Here is a 27,515-nt window from a genome sequence, read left to right as displayed (position 1 = left end):
AGAAACTCAGAAAACACAAGACATCTCTCTCGAAATATATATATATATCAGCGCACATTAGAAGGCTCTAGAGATTTCTTGTCCGGTTAAAATAGAAAATTTTCCATCCGAAACGAATTCCGCCAATTAAGTGATGCCATATAGAAGCGTGCGTGCCAAAAGATCAGAAAAGTTCTAATTTGCTCACCATCATACGTCAATGGACCAATGGAGCAAAATGGTGACGGGAGCAATATATATGAAGTGTTTACAATTAGAGCCCAACTTTCCGCAATGTAATTTAGTTCACTCTGGTCTCTTTGGTCTTCATTTGCAGCACGCACCCGCCATCTCTTTAAGATACCATGCGATGGAGCAAAATGGCAGTGGAGTGTGGATAAGCATAAACTGCCCCCAAGACACTGCTATAGCAGAATGTGATTACCAGGCTTCAGCAAATCATCATTTTGCTGACATCAAAAGACTTTAACAAGCTAGAATTCTAGAGATTTGCCTGAAACCCTGAAGAAAGAATGCTGGCTAGTTAAATTTTCATAGTAATATACAGTTTATAGAATTTTTTATTTTAATCAAGAAATTATAAAAATTACTTGGAGCATATATTTCCATTTCTATCTTTTTTTTATCAATATTTTCTCCATGTTTCTTCTCACTTTTATCTTTGAGATGTATTTATCAATGTTAGATTGTTTTTGAGGAATCAACTAGTAGACTATAGAGAAAATAAAGAGAATGAGTGTTTCATTTTAAAACTCAGAAATGTGAGATAAATAATGTGTCAAGTGATGTTATAATGATAATAACATAATCCATTAAGTAAATAAAACTTTTTAAATTTTGATGATTTTTTTTCTGTCACTTACTAGTTTTGTTCAAAAACATGTTTTTATTGTTTTTTTCAAGAAAAATTCCAATTCTTCATAATTAGCGTATTTTTCACTCTTCATTTTTATATAATATTTTTGATGTTTTTTATTTCTCTATGAAGAGATACTCAAGAGTTTAACATTTCAAAGCCCCACAATTGATTTAAAATTTACTTCAAGAACTTTGAGTGAAAGTAATAATAACAACTTGAGTTAAAAACCATTGATTTTTCTTCCATTATCTTCATATAAGTAAAACAATTTGAAAATAATTGAATCGAAAACCAAAATATATAATAATTATTTCAAATCATGTTATATTGGATTAAATCCTCTCAAAGGCAATGAGCTACAATATAACACTTACAATAACAAGATATAACTTTTATAGTAATAATTTTCCTTCAATATTTTTTTTATCTATCTATTTTGAAAAATTAATGGCAAAGTAATATTATTAAATAATAAAAAATTCTAAAGATTTTTGGATCTGTGAGGTCCAAGTATACAACTATGATGCCATATACTAATATTAGTGTAATGGGATTTTGGTAGTTGTCAAATTGATTTCAATTTAGACCACTCACTTTTATATATAAGTTAGGGTTTTTGGGCTAATTGATATGCACATTTATGTATTCTTTTTCCATATTCCATACACTTACATTGGTGGAGGTGAAGAATAACTTTGATTGTCTTTAGAATTTGGGATTTTGGTTTAGATTTAACTTTTGTATTGTTTAGATCTCCCTTTTTTTCTAACTTTTTTTAACTTCTCCTCTTTTATTCGTTTCTTTTCATTCATCTTCATGGTAGAGTAGCAACTTCCTCCTCCTTTGACTTTAGAGTAGTAATTGGTGCAATTGCTCACTATGTGGTTGTAGTTAAACAATCAAACTTAGTTGATGATAGCATTCATAACATGTGATATAGCTCCTCCTATTCTTATTGCCAATCCTTAGGTTTAGCCAGAGTTTTTTCATGGAAATCCTAAGGTGATGTGTACCATTGGTTTGATCACTTCACAATGATTGCAACATATCATTTTTGGGATGATATTTGACGTTTGTGTGAGTTTCTCACATGTTTCCAAAGGACGGCACTACAGTGGTACAATAGTTTGAGTGCAACCATTTATAAGAATTGGAATATTCTCCCAAACGTCTTCAAACACGCATTTAAACATAAGTCTCATTACTGGGAGAACCACCACATCAAAACTGGAGGAGTCATCAATAGCTCTTTGAGATCCGTACACCCACTCATAGTCCATAGACCAAATGAAAGATAATATTGATGACTTCAACGACACTTGCAATGGTATAGCGCGATCAAAAAGATAATCAACAAAACGATCGAGATACTACACCTTGCCCAAGAAGCACTATATATCATTCACACACTTCAAAATATGAAACTTTAGAATAACCATAAGTTTTTTAGGATCAACTTGCAAACCCTCATAAGAAATATGATACCCAAAATAAGTTATGTTCTTGGAACCAAACCTATACTTTAATTGCTTCAGTTTTAAACCAACTTCTTTTAACCAATCCAACACCTTACAAATATCACAAATATATTCCTCCCACATCCCCTCTGAGTGGATCAAGACATTATCGATGAAGTTAATAGTTATCTCCGGCATATCACACAAAACCTCATCCATCATTTGTTGGAAAGTTATTTGAGCATTATTCAAACAAAATAGCATCACCAAAAACTCATACAAATCAAATAGTGTATAAAAGGTAGTGTTAGGAATATCTTCTTTAGCTATCAATACTTGCCAATACTTAGAAGGAAGATTTAATTTGGTGAACCAATGACTTCTCCCTAGACAATCCAAGAGATCATTAGTATGAGGAAGATATCCAAGATCATCACTTCATTTAATAAACGATAGTCGATGTAAAAACGAATACTCCTATCAGGTTTTGTCATAAGATAAAGTTCACACACCCAAAGACTCCACAACTTTCGAATAACACCCTTTCCAACATCTTTTTGACATTTGTATGTAAAATTTTGATTTCTTTGGGTGACCAATGACAAACAAAAACATTGATTGGACAAACATCCCCAATTGAAATAGGATGACATGTTGCAATCTGTAGTGCATGTGATCATGGGATGAGATTTGAATATACTGTCACTGTGGATCCTTGGAACCTTGGGGGATAAATGGGGATAAAATAGCCATTAAGGGCTCTCTCATCAAGCAATTGCCCCTTTTCCTGTTGGTTTAAAGGGAGAGAGATAAGGTGTGCTACAGTTGATATCGGAGCAAATGACACGGGTGTAAGCGACTAAATTTTCCATTCTACTTTAGTCACTTAACCACACCTCCGACCACTTGGAGGAGTCTCATTCACAACCTCCATAAGTCCAATCCAGGACTTGGGACTTGCTAGCCCCGAGAATGGCATCCATGCCACTCAACATTTGCACTTGGTCCAAGTGCTCCACGTGTCCGATCCCATGACCGACACTCAAAGGTACCACCGACATCGCAGCCCGTTACGCTAAGGCCATGCCCAATCACCTTTGCCACACTGGTAGTCCAATACCACTTGCATCACCGTCTTGGCTCTCCAAGACTAGGCAAACCATCCGTGAGTGGTCATCTCAGATCCACTCCTTAGCATCCTTAGGATGCCCACCGACAAGGGGAATAGCCTTCCCCAATATCCCTCTGTCAGTCCCCACTAAGTCCCTTTCTGCCCCTGGCCGTGTTTGCCAACACTGCCACTGGATCGAGACCCACAGGCCCGACCACTAAGTCCCACGGTCCTCTGGGACTTCCTCACCACACGACTGTGTCCTTGGTCACTACCCCAGAGGACTGCTCCTCTTCCTTTCCACAGTCTGGGCCTTTGGGACAACATTTCGGAACACCGTGGCCTTACGCGAGCCACTTGGGTACTCTCCTCGCCTTCTACCCTTGGGTGCTCTAGCCATGGGCTTAGAGCGAGGTTCCGTTGAGCCACGCCTGGTATCCAAGTAGGTAGTGCCACCCACACTTGGACTGGGAGCATCGGCCAGTCGATCTCCCGGGGGAACTAGAGCCGGCTCTTGAACACTTCACCAAGCTACCCCGCTTGTCGGTCCGTGTTCACTCTAGTCTTGGACTTCCCAGTGGTCAGCTCATCACCCAACACTGGGTCTGGCCTTCCTGGACCAAACTGGCCCTTCCTGGGCCAAACTGGCCCTTCCTGGCCCAACTGGCTCCAACTGGCTCCAACTGGGCTCCAACCCCCATACTCTCCCTACTATACTTTTGGAACCCCCCGCAGCCCCCCCCCCCTGGGAGACGCACGCTTTGGGCTTTCACCCCTTGACCCGTATTAGTATTTGGACTTAGTCTCTGGCTCGATCTCGGATCCGATTTCGGATCCGACTTCGGATTCGGCCTCGGACTTGATCTCAGTCCCGGTTCCATCTCGGACTCCATCTCGGGTCCATCTCGGACTCCATCTCGGACTCCATCTCGGACTCCATCTCGGGTCCATCTCGGACTCCATCTCGGACTCCATCTCGGACTCCATCTCGGACTCCATCTCGGGTCCATCTCGGACTCCATCTCGGACTCCATCTCGGGTCCATCTCGGACTCCATCTCGGGTCCATCTCGGACTCCATCTTGGACTCCATCTCGGACTCCATCTCAGGTCCATCTCGGACTCCACTTCGGACTCCAACTCGGGTCCATCTCGGGTCCACCTCGGACTCCACTTCGGACTCCATCTCGGACTCCCACGTGTCATGTGTTTGTCCTTTTGGGTCCCTTTTTGGACCCTCGCCTTTTGCTCGCTTCGTGCTCGTTCCTCGAGCACTTCGTTGGGAGTTCCACTCCCGCTCTTGACTTTTCAAGTCGGAGCTTTTGGTCCAAACGTGTTACGCTCGTTTGGCGCTCGCTTCGGCCACTACCATGTGGCGCCCTTCCGGCTCCACTTTGGGGCCTAGGGATTTTGTGTCTCACAACGGGTTCGATTCCCATTGATTAGTGGCTACTTAAAAATATAATATACCTTTGAGCAAAGTATATTTGTACCCCTAAATTTGAAATCGTATGTATTGGGCATCCATGCATATCTACTTCCTTTTGTGTAGAGTATCCACGGACGAAGGTATCCACCATGGGACTGTAGTATGGGTGGATAACTAGTTGCCTCACATGGAATAGTTGGTTTACACAATTGAAGGATTGGTAAATTCAATGCGGAAATAGAGGTGTTGGTTCCCCTTGGCTCAGTAGGGGTTGTTAGTCAATAGTCAATGAGGACATTGACATCTCTGAAGGGGGATTGGTAAATTCAATGCGGAAATAGAGGTGTTGGTTCCCTTTGGCTCAGTAGGGATTGTTAATCAATAGTCAATGAGGACATTGACATCTCTGAAGGGGGATGGAAGAATTGGTAGATTTAATGCGGAAATGGAGGTGTTGGTTCCCCTTGGCTCAGTAGGGGTTGTTAGTCAATAGTCAATGAGGACATTGACATCTCTTTGGAACCTTGGGGGATAAATGGGGATAAAATAGCCACTAAGGGCTCTCTCATCAAGCAATTGCCCCTTTTCCAATTGGCTTAAGGGGAGAGAGATAAAGTGCGCTACACAATCTTAGCCTCAAACAATTCAAAGAGATCAGCATATTCTTTTATGAGCCGGTTAACTACTACAACACAAAGACCATTGAAGGGATTGAAAAAGGGAATAGAGAAACAAAATGGAAACATAGGCTAAAGTAATGGGGAGATAAATGTGATGGAAGCAAAAGTATAAATAAAGGGATGAAGAAGTACAGAAGTGAGGGGAATGGAAGAAATACAAGGAAGTATGAGATAAAATCATACTTGGCATGATTGTGCCACAACCAATCCATACCAAAGATGAAGTCAAAAGTTTGACTTAGCACCACCTACAATAACTGCAACTCAAGTTTGAGATTGCTCATATGCACAACCAGGTCCACCTCATCCTATGCACATGCATGTGTATAACCGTTGTTATAAAGAATGAAAACTAACTCTACCATATGATACAAATGTAGATGGCAATAAACCAAGCAATAGAAGATAAACTCAAATTGGATATCAACTAACATAAAGAAAATAATAGGAGGCCTTTTGTTATAAAAATGACCTTGGAAAGTAAACATTGGATTTATTGATGCTAAATGAACCCCTTAATGACACTCTCGAAAGAAAGAGTTAGGGGTTATTGATTTATTCGCACAAGATCCCTCTGTTACTCACTTGACTCCTCGTTTCCTAAATGTATCTCGGTGTCCAAAACTTCCACTGCAGCAAGATGTTATTGATGTCAAGGTCTCCACCTAAGAAATGGAGATCGCCAATCCAGAAAACACCGACAATGCCAATAAGTGTGATTAACTTTAGCACATGCCTAACAGTAGATATCACGGCCATGACCACATCCTTACCCTTGTCCTTGAACTCAAGTAATAGTAACATCAACCTCTATTGGAACAAGACTATCTCTCATAAATAGTGGAGCTAAAGGACATGCAATGAGAAGTGGAAAAGACAACATCTCATAACATTATGCTAAGCAAAGGGCATCATCAAAGGTGGTTGGAGCAAGTGCATGCACAACTCCTACAAGATATTGACAAAGTGTTGGCCACAACATTTCCAACTTAATCTGTTACGACATATTTAGCTTCACACGAAGCAAGAGGCTTCAAAAATGAATGCTAAATTGCATCATCGACTTAGATAACTCTTGACGAAGACAATGCAATTGTCAAAAGGCATCATCACAATCGTCAATAACTATACTCAATCTTTCATTTTACACGTGGATACTTCTGATATTAGTTTTGGAGGTGTGTTGATGCAATAGAGCCTGAGTGTGCCTGATCAATGCCATTCTATTACATATATCAGTTGTATATTATAACTAGTAGAAGTGAACTACTTTACAATAGAGGAGTGTTTAACAGTAGTTTGGGGTTTTAAGAAATTTCATGCATATCTAAATGGTCACTAGAAGGTCATCATGTTGCAATTACTTCATTATTGAAATAGAAGAACTTGGTTAGTTGTATTGCTTAGTGGGATTTTAAGCTTCAAATATATAATTTTGATATTCTTTATTTCCTAGGGAGTTCTATGGCTGATGTTCATGCTTTTTTTCGAACTCTTCTTTCTTCTTCACTCTCTTATCATATTTTTTACGAGTTTGTTGTTCCAGCATCTGTAGATTTTTTGGATGAGGATTTTATGCTGTCAATTGTTGTTGTACTTGATGTTTAGTGTCCATAAGATACAGAGCAAGATTTACCTTCTCTTGACAAAGTTTGTGAAGCTTAAAAAATTGAGCCACAGATTCATAGGCTTCGTGATGGATTTGAGAATCTTGCATCATTTGTTGATGACTTACCATTTTGGCATTTATATTCTCAATATTATCTTGAGGACGGTCTTCTTTATTTTGTGAGGACGGATTCTAATGATCATTTATGGTTGGTGGTGCCTTTGATCTTTATTCCAAGTTTTTTCCATGCTTACCATAATTTTTCTAATTTAGATGGGCATATAGGATATCGTTGTGTGACTGAGAAGCTATGTAGGTCTTTTTATTGGCCAGAGATCCAATGTGATGTTATCCGGTATGTGTGTAGCTGCGTTTGGTGCCAAGCTCGTAATACTCCCCCTCATGTTGCAAAAGGATGGTTGAAGTCAATTGCAATTTCCCATCCATTTGAGTTAGTGGCATTAAATCTGATGGGACCTTTTTCATGATTGACTGTCAGTAATAAGTATGTCATTATTGTTTCTGACTACTTGATTCGTTGGGTGGAAGTTAATGCTCTTACTAGCACATTTGCAACTGCTATTGGATATTTCCTCCTCAATTAGGTGGTGTTCTAGCATTTTTGTTTGGAAAGGATTCTTTCGAATAATGGTTCTACATTTATAATTGAAATATTTTATGTTTTGATATCTCAATTGAGGATATACCACACTTTCATAAGTGCTTATCATCCACAGTTAAATGGTTTGGTAGAATGGCTCGTTCAGACCTTCAAAGGAATGATCGTAAGGTATGTGAACTTTCAATATTCAGATTGGGATGGTTATTTGCCATCTAGTTAAAGTGAATATAGACTAACAAACATGGTAGCTTAGTGAAGTGTTCAAGAGCTAGCTCTAACTCCTCTGGGAGATCAAATGGTCAATACTCCCAATCTAAGTATAGGTGGTATTACCTACTTGGATACTTAGCATGGCTCACTTGGGTTAATTAATTATCCTTATCAAAAGTTTTGCTTGATTGTTCTTAATGTTGAATAATTTGTTGTTCTTTGGGATGACAGATTCTTTTTTTAATGATGATTTTGCATCTCTTTATTGATTGGATTATTGATGATCTTTTATAATGGTTAGTTATTGTCTTAATAATTTATGGCTTTCTGCATTACCACATGTTCTTTGTGGATTTTTATGAATTGGTCTCTTAGGTTTGAGAAATCGGTAGGATGTTGCTAACGCTTATTTAAGCAATTTAAATTCCTTCATATTGTTGACTGAGATCTCTTCAGATTGGCTAGTGCAATAGTTGATATGAATGAGTGTTTGTTTGCTTTGTAATATTCATTCTATTCTATTGATTATTACTACAATTAATTTTGATAGATTAGATGTTATTTTATTTAGATAATACATTCGTGAGTATTTTGCTTGCCAATCAATAATATTTTATGTTCTTTAGATTATTTTATGTAAGTTTTTAGCATACTCTCTACAATTTTCAATAGTTAAACTTTCTCATTGAGTTAACTTGATGATATACTTGCTATTGAATTTTTTTAGATGGTTAATCCTATAACTTTAACCAATTGATGATCTTGGTGGTTTATGTACTCTAATATTAGTTTATTGAATGATAACCTATTTAGAATACTTTTGTGTTCTCATCTAAAATTTATTCACTGATAATTTAATCTCTAAGATATCATTGTCTATGATTTTTATATTGTCCATCTTTTGATCTTTTCGTTTAGGCTAGTATATGTAAACTGACTTCGGCACTTCACGTGCATGATGAAATCTCTAGTCATAAAGTAGTTACTGTCGACTGGTCATATCACCCACCCCTCTCTCAATATTCTTTATTTTGTTTAAAAGGGAGTAACCATATAAGCAACTCTAATTGCTTATTTATAGTAATCTATTTAAACTTTACTAATGGGTTTGATTCTTTTGCTCAAGAGGGTTGGGGTTTTTGGCTTTTCTCTCTATACCACCTATGGGTAGGGGCATATCACTCTTTTGTAAGATGGGTGACACCTAGAGCAACAAAGGTGGTTAACTCTGTTAGTTATTTTTTTGTCAGCGACAGCTAGAAGGTGTCTAAGTTGTAGTGCATTTGTGTTAAACAAAGAGGTTTTCTTAACTCATTTAAATTGGTGCATTCTTACATAGTATGACTACCGTGAACTTTTTCTAAAGTTGTTTCCTTTGCCAGTGGTTTAAATTAGAGTATGCATCAACAAGAATGTCAATTTTCCCTAATTGGAGGAGCGTGTTACAAATGTGACTATGGGTATCGAAATTTACTTGTTGGCTAATCCTTTCGGACATTCTTTCCTTATTGCCATGATGGTAGAAAGCTGATATTATTGGACCCTTTATCAGTCCCTCTTGTGCTAGTGGAGTTAACTGGCATTTCAAGTATACTTAGATCAAATGAGCATAAAGATGGAATTCCTACGTGCTATTAACTAAGTATATTTAACCTAGTAATGAGTTCTTGTTTTGTTGTATTTTGCACTAGCTAGTTACAAGAACCCCCACATGTTGAGACTAGTCCCTCAATTAGCTTATGTGTCTGCCAAACACCTTCACTATCATGCCCCTTGTGTGCTATGAGGGGTTTGTGAGGGGTTTCTAATATATAGTAGAGATAGTGAGTAGGTCGAGCATGGTTAACTAACCTGAATTATAGTCTAACTTCGGCTTGCATTCTTGTTCTTGTTCTGCATTCAAGTCTAACCCTAAGCTCCACCCATATCCTCATGTTAGGCCACTAATATGCTAAAATAATGCTAAACTTTATTTGGCTCCGTTTGTATGCTGGTCCTAGCATTAGGATCTTGGATGCTCTAGGATTGTTTTAACATCGCTCTATACTCCTATCCCTTCACTCCTTAGGTTGAATATTCAAGAGTCATTCTGTGCTCCGGTTCTTTTGCTCCTTGACTATAAGCTTGGGAGTTGGCCCCGTTCCTTCATTCAATGGCCCAAGGCCTTGAAACTTGGGTTCCACTCTACTATCCTTGGACATGTGGCATGTGACACATGGCACATGGAGGGTTTAGGTTCTGCTTCGTGGTTTTCCTATCGCTCTAACAGCGGCAATGCTATGAACTTTGCAAATGTTGCTCTAGCTCCATTCATCTACTAGTTAAAAGACTACCAGAAAGTGGGAGGATTCATGCTTTTGGGCCCAAAAGAATTCCACAAGTGGGTAAGCACTATTAAGTTTATAGAAGCAATCAGGAAATCCACTCCAAGCCCAGACAAGGTTGCTAGATTTGCCGAGGTTATCAGGAAGTGAGCTATTGGGTCTACATAAAGTAGGATGTGCCAAACTTGAAATCTCGATGTATATATGTAGATACTTCTTTGAATAAAGAAGAACTGCTATATATAACCTGATATCCATTTGTTGCAAAGGCTTGATAGAAGTTTGAATCTCAACATTCAATACTTACCAAAAAGGTTCTTGCATGCGAGTCAAATATTGGCAATTTATTCTAATTTATAATTTAGATTCTCTTAACCCTTTTAATATTAAAATGAAAAGTTTGTTATTTTAGCCCTAAATAGTTAAACAAGTAAATCATATGGTAGTTAAGACTTTTTAACAATTAATATCATTGGTTTGCGCCACTCTGATATTTTGAGAGTGATCAATTTTTATTAGAACTTGTCATTTTTATTGTACAGATGTGATCCAAAACCCATAAAAATGAGTTAGATGTGTGTGGTACAACACTCTTCTCATCACCTGGAACCATCTCCACAACAGAAATTGTCAACCTCTTTGATTTATACCTGAATGATCTGTTCTCTTTTTTATTTATTCCCTGTTATTTCTTGCAGGATATATATCCCCTTGTGACGTCTGACCGTTTGCATCAACCCATCTACTCCAAAAGAGCCTTCCAGCGAGTTGACAACCTTCAAGTTAATATACCGACCGTGACTGCAACTCTGCTGCCCTGTAGTGCTGCTGCTCTTGATGGACGCTGACTTTGGTGGGCAATTTGTGGTGGGAGTGGTACTTGCCACTCGCCGGTCCTGCATTTGTAGTACAAGGAAAAGAAACCATCTTAGCTGCACTGCCAGTGACACAAGAATTGCAAGCACTTATGTTGCGATACGGGTACTTGTCCACCTCGAGCATGTGAACGATGTGCAAGAAGAACCGATGTATATAACCTAATATCCATTTGTCGCAAAGCTGGTCGTCTTGCTTGCGAGTCAAATATTGGCAATTTATTCTAATTTATAATTTAGAAAGATCCATCTCATTTCTGTTGCAAATTTTCTCGATAACCCTTTTAATATTAAAATTAAAATTTTATTATTTTAGCATTAAACAAGTACACAAATATTAAACTAATCATGTGGTAGTTTAAGACTTTTTAACAATTAATATCATCTATGGGTTATGGGCCCACCACGCTTCCGCTGCATCTTTTGAAAGTAATCAATTTTTATTTTAATTTGCCCAAGAACTTGCCATTTTTATTGTACAGTTGTGATCCAAAACCCATAAAAACGAGTTAGATGTGGTGGTACAACACTCCTCTCTCAAATTCATCACTTGGAACCCGTCTCCACAACAGAAATTGTCAGTCTCTTTGATTTATACCTGAATGATCTGTGCTCTTTTTTTCTTTCTTTCCTCTGAAGTTGACAACCTTCGAGTTAATCTACCGACCGTGATCGCAACTCTGCTGCCCTGTAGTGCTGCTGCTCTTGATGGACGCCTCTCGCTGATTTTGGTGGGCGATTTGTGGCGGCAGTGGTACTTGCCGCTCGCCAGTCCTGCGTGTGTAGTACAAGGAAAAGAAACCAAGGTTCTAAGGTGCCTTAACGAACATCCACCGGCTCGCTGGTACGTTGTGCCTTGTATTTTCTGAGTTTCTCTTTTGTGCGAGTAGCAGCCATGTCCAAAGACAGTGTGAAGCTCTTGAACTTCTGGCCGAGTGTGTTTGGCTTGAGAGTCCACTATGCGCTGGATCTGAAAGGGGTGTCCTACGATTACCAGGAGGAGAGTTTACCCAACAAGAGCAAGGAGCTTCTCGAGGCAAATCCAATCTACACGAAGATTCCGGTTCTCATCCACAACGGCAAGCCTATCTGCGAGTCTCTCGTCATCGTCGACTACATTGACAGTGTGTGGCCCGGTTCTCACAAGCTCCTCCCGGAAGATCCATACGAAAAGGCTGTGGCTCGCTTCTGGGCAGACTTTGGTGACAAAAAGGTAAACTTGTTGCTTCTTCCGGGTTGATCAATACCAGAGTTTTCCTTACCAACAGCTCTATGACGCCGGGAGCCGACTCATACGAGCTATGGGGGAGGAGCACAAGAAAGCTGGCAAGGACTTCAAGTGGGCTCTGATGAAAATCGATGAAGCTCTCGGCACCATCGCTCCAGGCAAGCCTTTCTTTGGCGGTGATGCTATGAACTTTGCAGATGTTGCTCTGGCTCCATTCATCTGCTGTTTCAAATCCTACCAGAAAGTAGGAGGATTCGTGCTTCCAGGCCCGGAAGAATGGCCCAATCTCTACAAGTGGGTGGACGCTGTAAATTCCGTGGACGTGATCAAGATATCCACTCCAAGCGATGACAAGGTTGCTGAATTCCTTGAGCGTTACAGGAAGCATGCTACCCGGGCTGCCTAAAACACGGACGGTTTTCAAGATAGATGCTGTTATCGATTCATCATCTCGATGAGTAAACAATAAAAAGTACTTCAAATAAATAACGTCTCTGACATTTTCTAGAAAATCTAGACGGTCCTTCGGGGTTCTTGCTCCAGAAATTTTGGCGATTTTTTACTGCCTTCTACAACATCAACACTTGCATTGTTAATCTCTCTTAATCTCTGTGTGTGTGTGTGTGTGTTTTTATGGAAGCTTCTGTTTAGAAATATGTTTTACAAATTTACATAAAAAACTATAAACTAAAAGTATAGAAATAGTAATGAGAAGCTAAAACTTTGTTACTATTTGATTAAACAAACACTCGAGGAATTTTTTATTCATTGCTGAATGTTCTTTTAAAGATTAATTCTTGCCTAAATTATAACATTTCATAATTTAGAAACTTTATATATTTCTTTGTCAATATAAACTTTTTATTACCTCAAATGTGCATACATATATATATGGTAAAGCCTTTTGTAATGAATTGCTATTGTTTTCATATTTATTAGTTTAAAATTTTATTGCCTAATAATCTTAGCTTTATATATTTATATTAATATATCATTCAGATATATACATAAAAGATGCTAATAATTCAATTTCTAAATTTCTAAATTAGCTTGGAGTTTATATTTACACAAAAATACTTTAAATTACACATCACCTTTAACTTTGTGTAAACTATAAAGAAATTAAATATCTTTATATTTAAGAGTGAGGGCCAAGTGCACAGTTACGATGCCGCATACTAATATTAGCGTAGTGGGATTTTGGTAGTCGTCGGATTGGTTTCAATCTAAATCACTCATTCATGTATATAAATTAGGGTTTTGGGCTAATTGAGATGCACATTTTTTGTATTCTCTTTCCATATTCCAAGCACTCACATTGGTGGAGGTGAGGGGCATTTTTGATTGTCCTTAAAAAGTGCTTAGATTTGGGATTTTAGTTTAAATCTAGTTTTTTGCATTGTCTAGATCTACCATTTCTTTCAGCTTTTTATCATTTTTCTTCTTTTGCTCTTTCTTTTTCGTTCATCTTCATGGCAGATCAACAATCTCCTCCTTTGACTCTGGAGCAGCAGTTGGTACAATTGCTTGATGCTATGCACTTGCAATTGAACAACCAAACTTAATTGATGGCGGTGTTAATGGCACATGGTATAACTCCTCTTACTCTTGGTGCCAATCCTCGCGTTCGGCAGGAATTCTTTCATGAGAATCTTGGGGATGATGTGTACTATTGGTTTAATAACATCATGGTGATTGCCACATATCATTCTTGGGATGATGCTCGACGTTTGTGTGAGTTTCCCACGTGTCTTTAAGGGACGGTGTTGCAGTGGTACAATGGTTTGAGCACAGCCACTTGTGGGGATTGGAGTGTTCTCTCGGACATCTTCAAACATGCCTTTGAACATGCCGATAACTGTGATGATGGCTTCTAACATTTCATTATCTTCACCAAGGGCCATCGGAGTCGGTGATGCAATTTGGCGTTTGTTTCCGAAGTCTTTTGCTTCGTGCAGAGCCAAATATGTCGGAGCAGATCAAGCTAGGAATGTTGTGACTAGCATTTCATTAAGATCTTGTTGGACTTCTCACTACCCTTGACAATACTCTTCACTTGGCACAACGTTATGAAACGTCACCTCTTCCACTTCTCGTTGCACGTCCTTCAACTCCATTTCCTATGGGTGATGATCCTGTTCCAATGGAGGTTGATGCTGTTGCTGCTCGAGTCCAAAAACAAGGGCGAGGACGTGGTCATGGCCATGATGTTCGCTGCTGGGCATGTGATGAAGTTAGTCATACTTAGCAGTGTTGTCGGCATTTTCCAGATTGGCAACCTCCATTTCCTGGGTGGAGACCTTGGCGTCAGCAATGTCTCGTTGGTGCTGTTGCAGTGGAAGGTTTGGATGCATCTGGGAAACAAGGTGTCATGCGAGTAACAGAGGGATCTTGCGCGAATAAGTCAGTGACCCCTCCATCTTTCTTTCAGGAGTATCATCAAGGGGTTCACTCGGCAGGTTGATACAGGTTCGAATTTATCTTCTATTGCTCAACCTATTGCCACATGTTGCCGTCTACACTTGCGTTATGTGGCAAAACCAGTTTTCATTTTTTATGGCAACGGCCGTACACATACATGTGCAAGGGATGAGGCGGACCTGGTTGTGTGTGTAGGTGATCTCAAGCTTGAGTTGCAATCATTGCGGGTGGTGCCGAGTCAAGCTTTTGACCTCATTCTTGGTATGGATTGGTTGCAGCGCAATCATGCCAAGTGTGACTTTGAGGCTTCTCCCCCTTATCTCATACTTCCTTATGTTTCATTTATTCCTTTTACTTTCGTACCTCTTCGTCCCTCTACTTCTACCTCTACTTCCATTACTTTTGTTCCCCCACTATTTCCTACTATGTTTCCATCTTTTTCTGCTCTTCCCTTTTCCGATCCCTTTGATAATCTTTGTGTTGCGGCGGTTTACTGGCTGAAGCGGTCGAAGTGCGTGTTTGGGTCTAAGGATACAACTTATCTTGGGTACTATATTTCTCGTGAGGGAAGGAGTATTCTGATCTCTTTGAATTTGACATATCGTCTGGGGCCAAGATTGCCACATGTCATCCAATTCCAACCAAGGATGCTCGTCTAATCAAGGTTCCTGTTTGTCATTGGTCACCCAAGGAAATCAAGATTTTACATGCAACCGTCAAAGAGATGTTGGAGAAGGGTGTTATTTGGAAGTTGCAGAGTCCTTGGGCATGTGAACCTTATCTTGTGACGAAGCTTGATGGGAGTATTCATTTCTACATTGACTATCATCCGTTAAATGAAGTGACGATCTCGAATGTGTACCCTCTTCCTCACACTGCTAATCTCTTGGATCGTCTGGGGCGAAGCAATTTGTTCACCAAGCTAGATCTTGCTTCTGGGTACTAGCAAGTACCAATGGCCAAAGAAGATATTCCTAAGACTACTTTTCATACACCATTTGCTTTGTACAAGTTCTTGGTGATGCCATTTGGTTTGAACAATGGTCCAGCAACTTTCCAGTAGATGATGGACAAGGTTCTTTGCAATATGTCGGAGGTGACTGCTGACTTCATTGATGATGTCTTGATCCACTCGGAGGGGATGTGGGAGGAGCATATTCGTGATGTTTGTAAAGTTTTGGATTGGCTACACGATGTTGGTTTAAAGCTGAAGCGGTCAAAATGCGAACCACCGCCTTAGCACCAGACCAGCTCAATTTTATGGGGCATTCACCAGTACCACAAGGTTCTTACTTTGTCCATGCAAGGCTATCATGAACCAATTGAACTAATCCATCCCGAAGATTACATCAAATTCTGCCATGTTCAACATAGTGAAATCCATATCTATTTTCCATATCCTTATTTCAACTCTATAGTACTTCATCAGTGCTTTGGCTACCTTGAACAAACGCTATAGTCCTTGGTTCACCCAGCCACTGCATTGTTAGTCCAGCTTGCTGGACTATGTCTATAGCCACAAAAGTATCCAAACCACCCGTGTCAATAAAGACAAAACTACCTCCGAATTTCCCTTGGATAGTAGATGTTGCGAACAACTCTCTACCAAAGCTGCTTGTATAATGAGTAACTTTGAGCTAAGGACTGGATCACATATCTCAATTTAGATTTCACCCAATTTGATGGCCATATTAACTTTGGCCTTCTTCGGGTAGAAACATTCCCTCGAAAAGTGTCTCGCTTCACCGCAATTGAAGCATACGTTGTTTCCCACACTACTAACAGACGTGACCTTTTTATCCATAGGTTTTTCCCTTTTCACTTGACTCCCCCACGTACTTACTCGCTAGCCACCAGACTTACCTTTCTAGAACCCTGAGGACTCATTCTTAAAAAGACTCTTCTTGAATGTCCCCCTTGGTTTGGCCCCTTTCCCAAATGTGGACCTTGACCCCGTTGCGTTCCCCTTTTGCAGGTTATTATTGAAATGCACTTTGATAGCTACATCCAATGCTTCTTTGTAGTTGGTCAGGTTCTAACGCATCACCTTGCCTTGAGGCCAGGTTTGCAAGCCTAATATGAAGGCATAAAACACATCCATATCACCCATGTCTGTGACAAATATCCTTTTTGCCATAAATGCATTCATATACTCTTGAATGGTTCTGATCTACTTCAGCCTACTCAACTCATCCCTTAGGTGCAGAGTAACATTTGGAGGAACATAAGTTGTGCAAATCTTCACCTTCATCATTCCCAAGTGGCCTTTATTGTTTTCCACCAAGATTTGGCATTATCCACCAAGTATGGTTTTGCATATGAGACCTTCTCTAAGCTCGATAACTGCAACACTCAGAAGTAATCCTCCATATTATAAAACCAATCCTCCACCACCTTATAATCATTCACTCCCTTAAAGATTGGTAGAGGCTTTGGTTTGTACTTGGGAACTACTTGAGAGATTTATTCCACTTTGGTTTCTTTAACCTTGTTTGGTTCCGCCTTAATCCCCACCGAAAGGTCCACACCTTCTACACTGCCAGCATCTACAGTCTTTCGCTTTTTCTTCTGCTTCTCGTCACGCTTTAGCTTGCATACAAGAGTCTCTAGCAAGGCATTGGTCTGTGCCAATTGTCCTTCTAGGACGTCCAATCAAACCTTGGACGACCAAACCTCACCACCGAACTCTTGTTTGGAAATTTTCACACTAGAGTCCTCATGCAAGGATCCCTCATCCATAACTTGTTTGACTAAAGGCTTTAACTCTGGAGGAGGTTCTGTAGGGCATGGCCACCGGGAAAGTGAGAGAGAGAGAGGGAATATTTTGGTCCTCAGAATGTTCCCCATCTTCCTTGTATAAAACCCTTGCTTCACAAGGGTGAGGGGGGTATTTTGTGGAGAGTAGTAAAGCATTTCTTGTGTTTGAGCGAGTGTTGGGGGAAGCGCCCCTCCTTCCCCCAACAAATGGTGAACCCGGCGTGATGCACAACACTTTTTGAAGCGTCGTTTCTCTCTTTTCTTTTGGCCACAGAGTTTGGGAAGGAATTCCTTGTTCGTCTTGTGGTGGTTTTCTTTGATCTCAGGCGTGTTGGATAGGTCTGGAGCTCCTCTTTCCAGCAAGGTATGGCGCTCATCAAGCCGTGCAATATCTGAAGAGATACAACGTTTCTTGGGTCTGTCGGATGAACATTTTGGGGTTTTCACTTTCTCGCCTGAATCCTCGGCCGAATTTCTCAAGGTAGTGCATTTGGGCTTGTAGATCTGGCCTAAATTTATGAGTAGTGGTGGTTCTTGGCACTAAATTTGGGCGAATTGATGGCATGCAAAAGGATTTTCTTCCCCGGCTAGATTAGGTTATCTTTGGAGCAGGAATTCATGCTCCTCCTGGCTTTGTTTTGAATGCCATTTATCTCTAGAGGTGCTCCTGGTCCTAGGCTTTCTGAAAATACCAACAGCGCCTTAGTATCGATTTACATCACAGACATGCACATGTTTTTCCACAATGTTGGCATTCTAGGCTACCTCTTCGTGGATTTCAGGGAATATTGAGGCAGCTTCTTCCCAAATTCCTACGATAGAGGGTAGATGGGGCTGAGCTCTTTCCAACGAGCCCACCAATAGTCAAAATGGGGAAGGATCGAGATTGGAAGACTCATTTTTCTCTTTTGGGCTAAACTTTGTTGGGAGTTCCTTGGGAACGAAGCAATCTTCAAGGAACAAGTAACCGTAGGAACAAGAACAGGGGCGTAGGAATAGGGATAGTAGGAATAGGCATAGGGATAGGAGTTGGTGTTGGAGCAAGCGCAAGGGTAGGAGCGAGAGTAGGGGTTACTGGTTACAGGTCACAAATCCCCAATTACTGGCTACCAACTACTTCGACTACTCCAACGGTTACTCCAGCAGCTACACTAGTGGCTACTCTAGTGGCTGCTCCAGCGGCTGCTCCAGTGGCTGCTCTAGCAGCTACCCCGGTCACCGGCTACTGGCTACTCCAGTGGCTACTCCAACAGCTACTCTAGTGTCCCCTCCAGCGGCTACTCCAGTGGCTACTCTGGCGGTTACCCTACAGGTCAAAGGCATTTTGAGCAACTTGAGCACTAGCCTACAGTCTTCTTGCTCCTGTCAACCCAGTTGCCTTGACCGGGCATTTGCAGTGTTCAGGGTATTTGATGCCGGTACAAACTAGACATATGACAAATTGGCACCCTTTCACCATACCTCAAGGCCCTAAGGTACGGAGTAAACTTTCCAACATCCAAAGGTAGCTTAGGTACGACACTGCACCTTCTTGGGCCGAGTCCTCTTCCTCCTCGACAGATTCCAGTGACTTAGATCTACGAGCTATGGCGCAGCCACCTTTAGATCAACCTTAGCTCCATGTTCTGCAGAAGGGGAGTGATCTGCCGGTCTTCTTAGGTGTTGGAACAGTCTCTCCAACATCGCATATTAGTCGCTTTGATTACTACTACACCACAAACATGATCGTCGACGATGATCGTATGTGCCGCGACTTCCTGCAGTCTCTCGAAGGCAAAGTTGCAACTTGGGCAAATTCTCTCCTCCCAGAGGACCGGACAGACTTCCAGACACTACTTGCTTCTTTCAGAGAACGCTTTGTTGAAGAAAAACCCACAAATCGGCTACTTGTCGACCTCTTTTCGTTCCGGCAGATGCTCACGAGTCTGTTCCTGACTACATCACATGGTTTTGAGCTTACTGGAAGCAGTGTTGGGATCGCCGAGTAGTCCAAGATGAGCAACAGGGGATCACAGCATTCACAGCGGGTCTGCGTGGGAACTTGCAGCGGAAACTTCTTAAGAAGACATTCAGCTCTTGCTACGAGGCATTTTCGTTTGCCACAAAGCTGGAAAGAGAGCTTCTGGTCGACTTGGGGATTGCTAGAGTTGATTTCGACCAAGCCATCATCCTGTCAGAGTCACCTTGTGCAGCTATTCACCCGTCCACATCAAAGCCTGTCGCTATTGAGCATACACCTCCGGCTCTTGAGAACATTGCCAATGAGATGCGGCAGTTGAAGGAGATCATTCTTCAACAGCAATCACACCATGACAAACTGCTCCAAGAGCTGGTGGAGTCTAGGAAAGAGGCCGCTACAGCTTGGGAACGCATATTTATGTCCCGTTGGTGCACTCACTGCGAGACAAACACGCACAACACATAGTACTGCTTCAAGCTTCACCCAGAGCTTCGGCCTCCATCTTCTCAACGTGTCCAACAACATCCCTTCGCTGATAATTCCACATCGTCTTGGGGTCCAGAGACATATCAAGAGCAATTGGAGTGACAAACAATTGAGGCAGCCCCTTCGTCAAGCAAAGGCAAGGCACTAGTCTCATCAGTCAACACGATTTTGGTAGCCGAGGAACTCTATAGGCAACAGCAGCAAACCGCAGCCACTCGAGCCCAAGCGAGGAAGAAGGTAGCCGCTCAGCCTGCCACAGATCCCCCAGTGCCAGTTGAGAGCGACTCTCCATTGGCATCAGGCCCAGTGACATAGAGGGTGGCTTGTAAACTCCCCTTCAAGTCACTTCTCTCTCCTCCTCCTAAGATCTCACCAACAGCTACTCCTGTTTTGGAGCCGGTTCTTCAACAGCTGGTTGACACTCCCATCACCTTTTCACTCTGAGATATGTTGTGTCTTGTCCCGGGATTCGGCTAGCATTTGGAGGAGTTTGCACGGTCAGGAACACCAGAGAGCACTCTCAAGAGGACTCCTCAAGAGGTGCACATTGTCGATATGAGAAGATATGGAGGAGATCCTGGTCTGTTCTTCGTCCCGGTGCAGATCGGTACTTCCTCTTGTAGGATGGATGCTTTGGTTGACTCTAGTTCTGGAAGCAACATTATCTCTCTCGAAGCTGCCCTTTCAACACAGCTACAGATCACTGAGAGCTCCTCCATCGTGCTCAAAACCTTCGCTAACCACACCGTTCCTCCGGCAAGAATTTGCTATGGTGTCAAGGTCTCAGTGCAGGGTGTTATTTCTGAGGTAGATTTCCTTGTGGTTGACTACCAACGTCTTGGAACGTCCTCTTTGAAAAACTCCGTCATCCTTGGCCGCTCCTGGCAAGTCACAGCCCATTGCACCATTGACAGCGCATAAGGCATGCTAGAAATTAGCGATGGAACCCATAGTGCCACCTTTCTCAACAACCATGGCAGAGCTCTTTCTCAGCAAGCCCAGCAAGCTCGAACTAAGATGGCCTCCACACCATACTTTCCTCCCGACCTCACAGAGGTTTTTCCTGAGTGGCGTCAACCATCTATATGGCGGATGCTTTCTCATGCAATGCGATTGACACAGTTGGAGGTGAGTCAGGTAGCCCGAGACATCTCTCAGCTTCACTCTCTTTATTTGAGAGTAAGGCCGAGCCTCTAGATAGGCCCTCTTTATTTGAGGGCAGGGCTTATAGGGTACGGGCTCACATATCCAGCTTTTCAGAGTGTTTCTTGATAGAGGAAGGGCTCCTCGATTCATTTCTTGCATGGGACCAACTCTCTCTTATAGAGCTTGATGACACAGTCACCCCAGACCGAGTCCATCTTTCACAGGACAGCTGAACTCAATTCTCCTCAGCAACTCTCTGAGGTGTTACACAGCCAGCATCTTCCTACTAAAATCCCGGTAGCTGACGACTTCAAGCATATTTTGTCATACTGTTTTTTGGAGACGAAAGATGACATCCAGTCACACAACTAGCAAGAAGAATCAAGCAAATTGGACGTGCTGCATGCAAGTTATAGCTCTTTGAGTTCAGAATTTCCTACCGTGGAGCCCCTAGTACAAATCCAAGGGTATTACACTGAAACTTTAGCACCAGACTTGAACTGGACTTTAGTGAAGGATCTCCCTTCGCTTGCAGAGTACCTGGCTATAGTCCTTGCATTGGACATCGAGCGCTCAAAGCATCAGAAGCAAAGAGAACAACAAACAAAGACTCCAGATCCAACAGCAATGTTTTTACCAGACTTACCAGAGACGGTCTTGCCGGATGTGGTGTCTCCAGCATCTTTATTTGAGGAAGAGGCCACTCCTATGATTACAGCTTATTTTGACGGTGCTTTCTACCCCAAAAACCAGGTTGCCGGCATTGGAGTTTGGATGATTGATTCTGCGGAGAACAAAGTAGCCGACCTCTCTATCACTTTGCCAGCAACATCAGCTAATGAAGCAGAGTACTTGGGGGCCATCAGTGCCATGAAGCTGGCCACAGATCTCAAGTTTAGGCGAGTCACTTTTGTTGGAGATGCGCAACTCATCATACGCCAACTTACTGGAGAATACCAAGTCCGCAAAGAGAACCTGAAAGAGCTCTGGCAGCGGGCAGTCAACCTGAAGAATGGGTTCTCTCAGGTGACCTTTCAAAGTGTCCCTTGTGAAGAAAACTTTTAGGCAGACAAGTTATCACATCAAGCAATCACTATAATGCGAGAGGCAAAAGGCACTCCCTGCTCTTTGGTTTCCAGAGTCAGGGAGGAATCAAAGATAGATGAACCCCCTGAACCCAAGGTTTCTCTAGACTCCAAGGTTCATGCCGTTTTCCTAGGTGATGACAAGGACCCGGTATTTATCGCCACATCGCTTGCTTCAACAAACACAGCAAAGCTCTTGGATCTCCTTCACGATTTCAAGGACGTGTTTGATTGGGACTACAGTCAACTTCTAAGAGTTCCCATGGACACAATCATGCACAATATTGTGCTTTTAGAGTCAGCCAAACCAGTCCGTCAAAAGATGCGGCATTTCAGCCCGACAGCTCACTTCGAGATGAAGTTGGAGATTGAGTGACTACTAGCAGCCGGCTTTATTTACCCTTTGGAGAGCTCAGAGTGGGTGGGCAATCTCGTCCCTGCATGCAAGGCAAATGGAAAACTCTGCCTCTACATTGATTTTTGAGACTTGAACAAGGGAACTGCGAAAGATCACTTTCCAACTCCATTTATCAATGCAATTGTGGATGAGATGGCTGGACACCAGTACTACTCTTTCATGGATGGCTTTTCAGGGTACAACTAGATCTTCATTCATCCGGATCATCGAGATCTTACGGCCTTTCGGACACCTTGGGGCATCTTTGCTTTCAACGTCCTCCCATTTGGCTTGTGCAATGCCGGAGCTACTTTTCAGTGCTTTATGACCCACACCTTTCATGACTTGATTGGAGGCGCCTTGAGGGTGTATATGGATGATCTGTACACAACCTCTGACTCCTTTGAGGATCACCTTGTGCACTTGGAACAGATCTTCACTCGCTGCCAACAACACAGGTTTTCGTTGAACCCGGCAAAGTGTAAATTTGGGGTGACTGAAGGCCGGTTACTAGGCTTTGATGTCTCGCAAGATGGGATCAAACCCTAGGTAGCCAAGGCTCAGGAGATTCTGGATCGGAACCCACCAACCAACTTGAAACAGCTTTGCAGCTTCCTTGGGCAAACGGGTTTCTTTTGCCATTTCCTCCACAATTATGCTACACGTTCACAGCCTTTGGTAGCTCTGCTACAACACAATGTTCCATTCATCTGGGGTGAGTCCCAGCAACAAGCTTTTGAATCACTACAGCAGTCACTCCGCACGGCCCTGGTACTCCAACCACCAGAACGATAACTTCCTTTTGACATTTACATCACAACAGGTACAGAGGCTTTTGGAGTATGCCTTTGCCAATGTTCATAGCTTGGCAAGCCACCACATGCAACATATTATGCCTCACATTCGTTCAAGGAGACTGAAAAGAAATATATGGATGCGGAAAAAGAAGCAATGGCTATTGTTTACACCTTGGAGCGATTCCGTCACTTTCTCGCTGGAGCCCGTATCCATTTCCACGTCTATTTTAATGTGCTGACCTTTCTTTTACAGCGACTGGTTCACAGTCCTCGTACTTCATCTTGGATTGTGACCATCCAAGAGTTCCAACCAACTTTTCACATGTGGTGGAAGCGTGTGATGGATCCGAGCGAGTTCCTGGTTGCTGAGGCTACTTCCTTTGTGGTCCCAGCAGCATTACAGGATGTTGCGGTGTACCTGGATTTAGGTCAGTTCCCAGCAGATTCCTCACCAGTACAACAAAAGGCGTTGGAGATCTGAGCACGGGGGTTTTGCCTTCTTGACGGACACCTTTACAGGAGGACTTCTCAAGAAGTTTTGTTGTGGTGTGTGGGGGAACACGAGGTCCCTGAGCTCCTTCGCACTTTCCACTCTTGTGCGGGGCATTTCTCGGGACGGGTTACAGCACAGCTCCTCTTGCACCATGGCTACTTTTGGCCTCGGATTCACCAGGACAGCCTAGCCTATGCAAAGTGATGTGAGCAATGCCAATGGTTCAACCCCCGGAGCTATGTTCCATGTCTTCCTTTCCAGCTCATTACTTCTCCGGGTCCCTTTTTCTAGTGGGGACTTGACTTTGTCAACCCGATCAACCCACCGAGCTCAAAAGGATAGCGATACATCATCATGGCAACAGACTATTTCACAAAATGGGTCGAGGCCACCCCTTGGCGATAGGCAGATCAACAATCTACAGCAAAGTTTGTCTACGAGTACATCATTTGTTGATTTGGAGTTCCTACTGTTTTGATTTCCGATCGCGGCAGCGGCTTCCTTGGACATGTGATGTAGCATCTTCTCCAATAGCTGTAGGTCAAGCACGTGAAGAGCAGCAGCTATTATCCTGAGTGCAATGGCCAGGCAGAGTCCAGCAACAAGATATTGAAGACAGTCATCTCAAAGCTTGTGGAGGATCACCCAAGGCATTGGCATGAGCACTTGGTTACGGCATTGTGGGCCTTTCAGACATCCTTCAAGACATCCATCTCTGCGACCCCATTTTCCCTTGTCTATGGGATAGAGGCCGTACTTCCAGTAGAGATCCAGGTGCCATCACTCTCACTTTCACTTCGATACGCAGCAGCGATGCAGCTTAGCGATGAAGACAAGCTTCATGCACGTGACTTGGAGGTTCTTGCCTTGGAAGAACAGCGACAATCCACGTCTAAACATCTCCTTCGAGGCAAGCAGAAGATTAAGTCAGTCATCGATCACCAGCAGTCTGCCGAACCATTCGAGGATGGCGATCTCGTTCTACTCAAGGAGTTCACGCCATCTTTGAAGTTCTCCCCTCGCTGGACCGGCCCCTACTTTGTCCAGCGACACATCGGAGGCGGAGCATATATGCTAGTTGATGCGGATGGACGTGAGCTCCCACATGCTCACAACCACTCTCATCTCAAACGCTTCATCCGGTGAGGCGTTCCTCTTCTCTTCTTCTTCTTCTTCATTTTCTTCCTTTCTTTCACTTTACTTTCATGGCTACTTTCTTACTTTCAGAGGGTGTTTCTCCATTGGACCGTGGCCCATGCCTTGGATTTTGTGCTCAGGCTGCATTGCCGTTTGTATGGAGGTTCCTCGCTTGGCTCGGTCTATGTTCCAGGTTCTTTGGCCCTTCCTTTATCATTACTATACCCTGCACATTTCCCACACTCATTCCATATCATCTACACTCACAGTTCCATCACCAATCACTTCCAACAGCGTTGCCCGCACTTATCTCTAGATGCCCGTCTTGCATCTTTCATTCTTTCACCATCATTCACATCTCCGTTTGAGGTCACATTTACACCATACCACGGATGCACATACATGCACCAGCAGCAAAAGACACCTCCTCATTTGGATGTGCCGTTTCCGAGATGTCCTAACGACCATTTGCCGACGACGCACTAGCTTTTCTGGAGCAACTTTCTTCCAACCAGGTGAACCTATTCACTCAAGGCACCTAGGTGGATCTTTAGGCGAGGCCATAGAAGCCAAAGCCACTTTCTTCTGCTCCAACACTCAGTGGACACATGCCACCTCCCTTTGCCGGCAACCTAGTGACTATGACATCTTTTTCAGCTGCTGACTTCTTCAGTCCGACACATCAGACTAGCCACCTTCTCAGAGTGCCACCACCATCTTAGTGCTCCACCATATTACTCCACCATATCGGTGCTGGAGCTGGCACAAGAGTAGGAGCGAGAGCAGGTGGTTACCGGTTACAGGTTATAGGTACCTGGCTACCAGTTACCAGTTACCGGCTACTCCGAGTGGCCAGTGCTTACTCTACGGGCCAATGGTTATCAATGGCTACCACTTTAGAGTGCCACCACCATCTCGGTGCTCCACCATATCACTCCATCTTTCATCATTTCCACACTTACCACCCTTGGGCAACACATCCCCTCTTCTACCTCTTTCTTTCTTGATTTCGGCCAATCCTTGGAGCATACCGGAAGTCATCAAGAGGCTGCATTTGCATATTACACTTTTCTGAGCCGAAATCCAGGTATGGGTTAAGTTCTTTGGGTACTCACACCTTTTTCTTCCTCTATTTTCCTCCTCTTTTCACACTTTTTCTACACCTTTTCTTCACCTTCAAGATCCAGTTTGACTATAGGGTTTCCCACCGGGTTTTCCTCCCCGTCTCCAAACTTCACACCTACCTCTTTTCTTTCTTTTCCACTTTGTTTTCTACAGTTTCTACTATTTCACGCAGCTACCAGCACTTGGCATCAGTAGCAGAGGCACACTCTACACTCTTCGAAGGGTTCTTGCGTGTCTAGAGCCAGTGCGATCCATCGTGGTCGCATGTTAGGGCGTGGCCACTGGGAGAGTGAGAGAGAGAGAGGGAATATTCTGGTCCTCAGAATATTCCCCATCTTCCTTGTATAAAACCTTTGCCTCACAAGGGCGAGGGGGGGCATTTTGTGGAGAGCAGTAAAGCATTTCTTGTGTTTGAGCGAGCGTTGGGGGAAGCGCCCCTCCTTCCCCCAACAGTTCCATCTTCACTTTAGTTCTTTTATACCCTACCTTGCCATCTCCCAACAATCTGCCTTTATCCTTCGCTAGAACTGAGGAAAAAACTCCAATACTAAATTGTAAGCCATAAATTTTTCCTTTCCAATTTGCCAGTTTACCTCGTCTATTCGACCAACACTACCTTAGCCCTAATTAAGTTCCCTCGCCAAGATTTTTACATATTGTACCAGCTCTTACTTGGTCCTACTTGGTTTCAGTTACTCACTATACGAGCAATGGAGCATTAACCATCCATCCACGAATTCCCAAATCTCTCTCAATCCCCCTCCTCAGGTTAGACTAGATTTAAGGTTTGGCTACACTCCCTACAAGCACAAGCAGCCAAGCACGCTAAGCCTCCAAATTTTTAACATCCCTTAGTACAATAAAACTTGATCATGGGACCCTCTAAATCCCAAGCCTTGGATGCAACACTTGCTTCGGGACACCAAGGGGAAACATTGTGGCCTAATGGCCCAGTATAAGTACCCCTACTCCCCCATTTCCATCCCGAAGGGAAGGCCCAAGCCCCTAGGAAAAGTGAGGACCAATGAGTCACAAAGGTACTCAAGTGGGGCACCACTCTACATGAGCCAGGAGCACACAACAGTTGGTTTTCCTTTTAGGAGTGGGAGCTACTCTTGAGCACTTCCTTGGGTGGCCCTTTTGGCATCACCTGAGTCCATGCTCACTCCCACCTAAGGCCCCTTAGCCCCAATCTCAACCTCAAGTCAATTTGGAAGCACCACTGGAGATTTCCTTCAAGACTAATTACTGAACCTCACTATCCCTACTATACTTTTTGGAACCCCCTGTAGCCCCCCCCCCCCCCAA

At 42.8% G+C, this 27,515-nt stretch overlaps 1 protein-coding gene across 1 annotated transcript; it reads left to right on the top strand.

Moving 5' to 3' along the window:
- Positions 1-12,055: 12,055 nt before the first annotated feature.
- On the top strand, positions 12,056-12,889 carry LOC9659198 (glutathione S-transferase U19). The gene is made up of 2 exons (XM_024674396.1): positions 12,056-12,388; positions 12,444-12,889. Exons 1-2 carry the CDS (start codon positions 12,071-12,073, stop codon positions 12,807-12,809), a joined length of 684 nt encoding a protein of 227 aa, XP_024530164.1. The 5' UTR covers positions 12,056-12,070; the 3' UTR covers positions 12,810-12,889.
- Positions 12,890-27,515: the final 14,626 nt, after the last annotated feature.

Source organism: Selaginella moellendorffii, unplaced genomic scaffold (genome assembly GCF_000143415.4).
Source record: "Selaginella moellendorffii unplaced genomic scaffold, v1.0 SELMOscaffold_12, whole genome shotgun sequence".
In the NCBI taxonomy this organism is placed as follows: Eukaryota; Viridiplantae; Streptophyta; class Lycopodiopsida; order Selaginellales; family Selaginellaceae; genus Selaginella; species Selaginella moellendorffii.
The sequence above is the reverse complement of the archived record's forward strand: the minus strand, read 5'-3'. Positions and strand labels throughout refer to the sequence as shown.

What these genes read in the sequence shown, in the direction of transcription:
- LOC9659198 (XM_024674396.1), top strand. Translation starts at nt 12,071, where the DNA reads ATGTCCAAAGACAGTGTGAAGCTCTTGAACTTCTGGCCGAGTGTGTTT. An exon ending in CAGACTTTGGTGACAAAAAG is followed by an intron (nt 12,389 to 12,443) that starts GTAAACTTGTTG and finishes CCTTACCAACAG; the next exon opens with CTCTATGACGCCGGGAGCCG.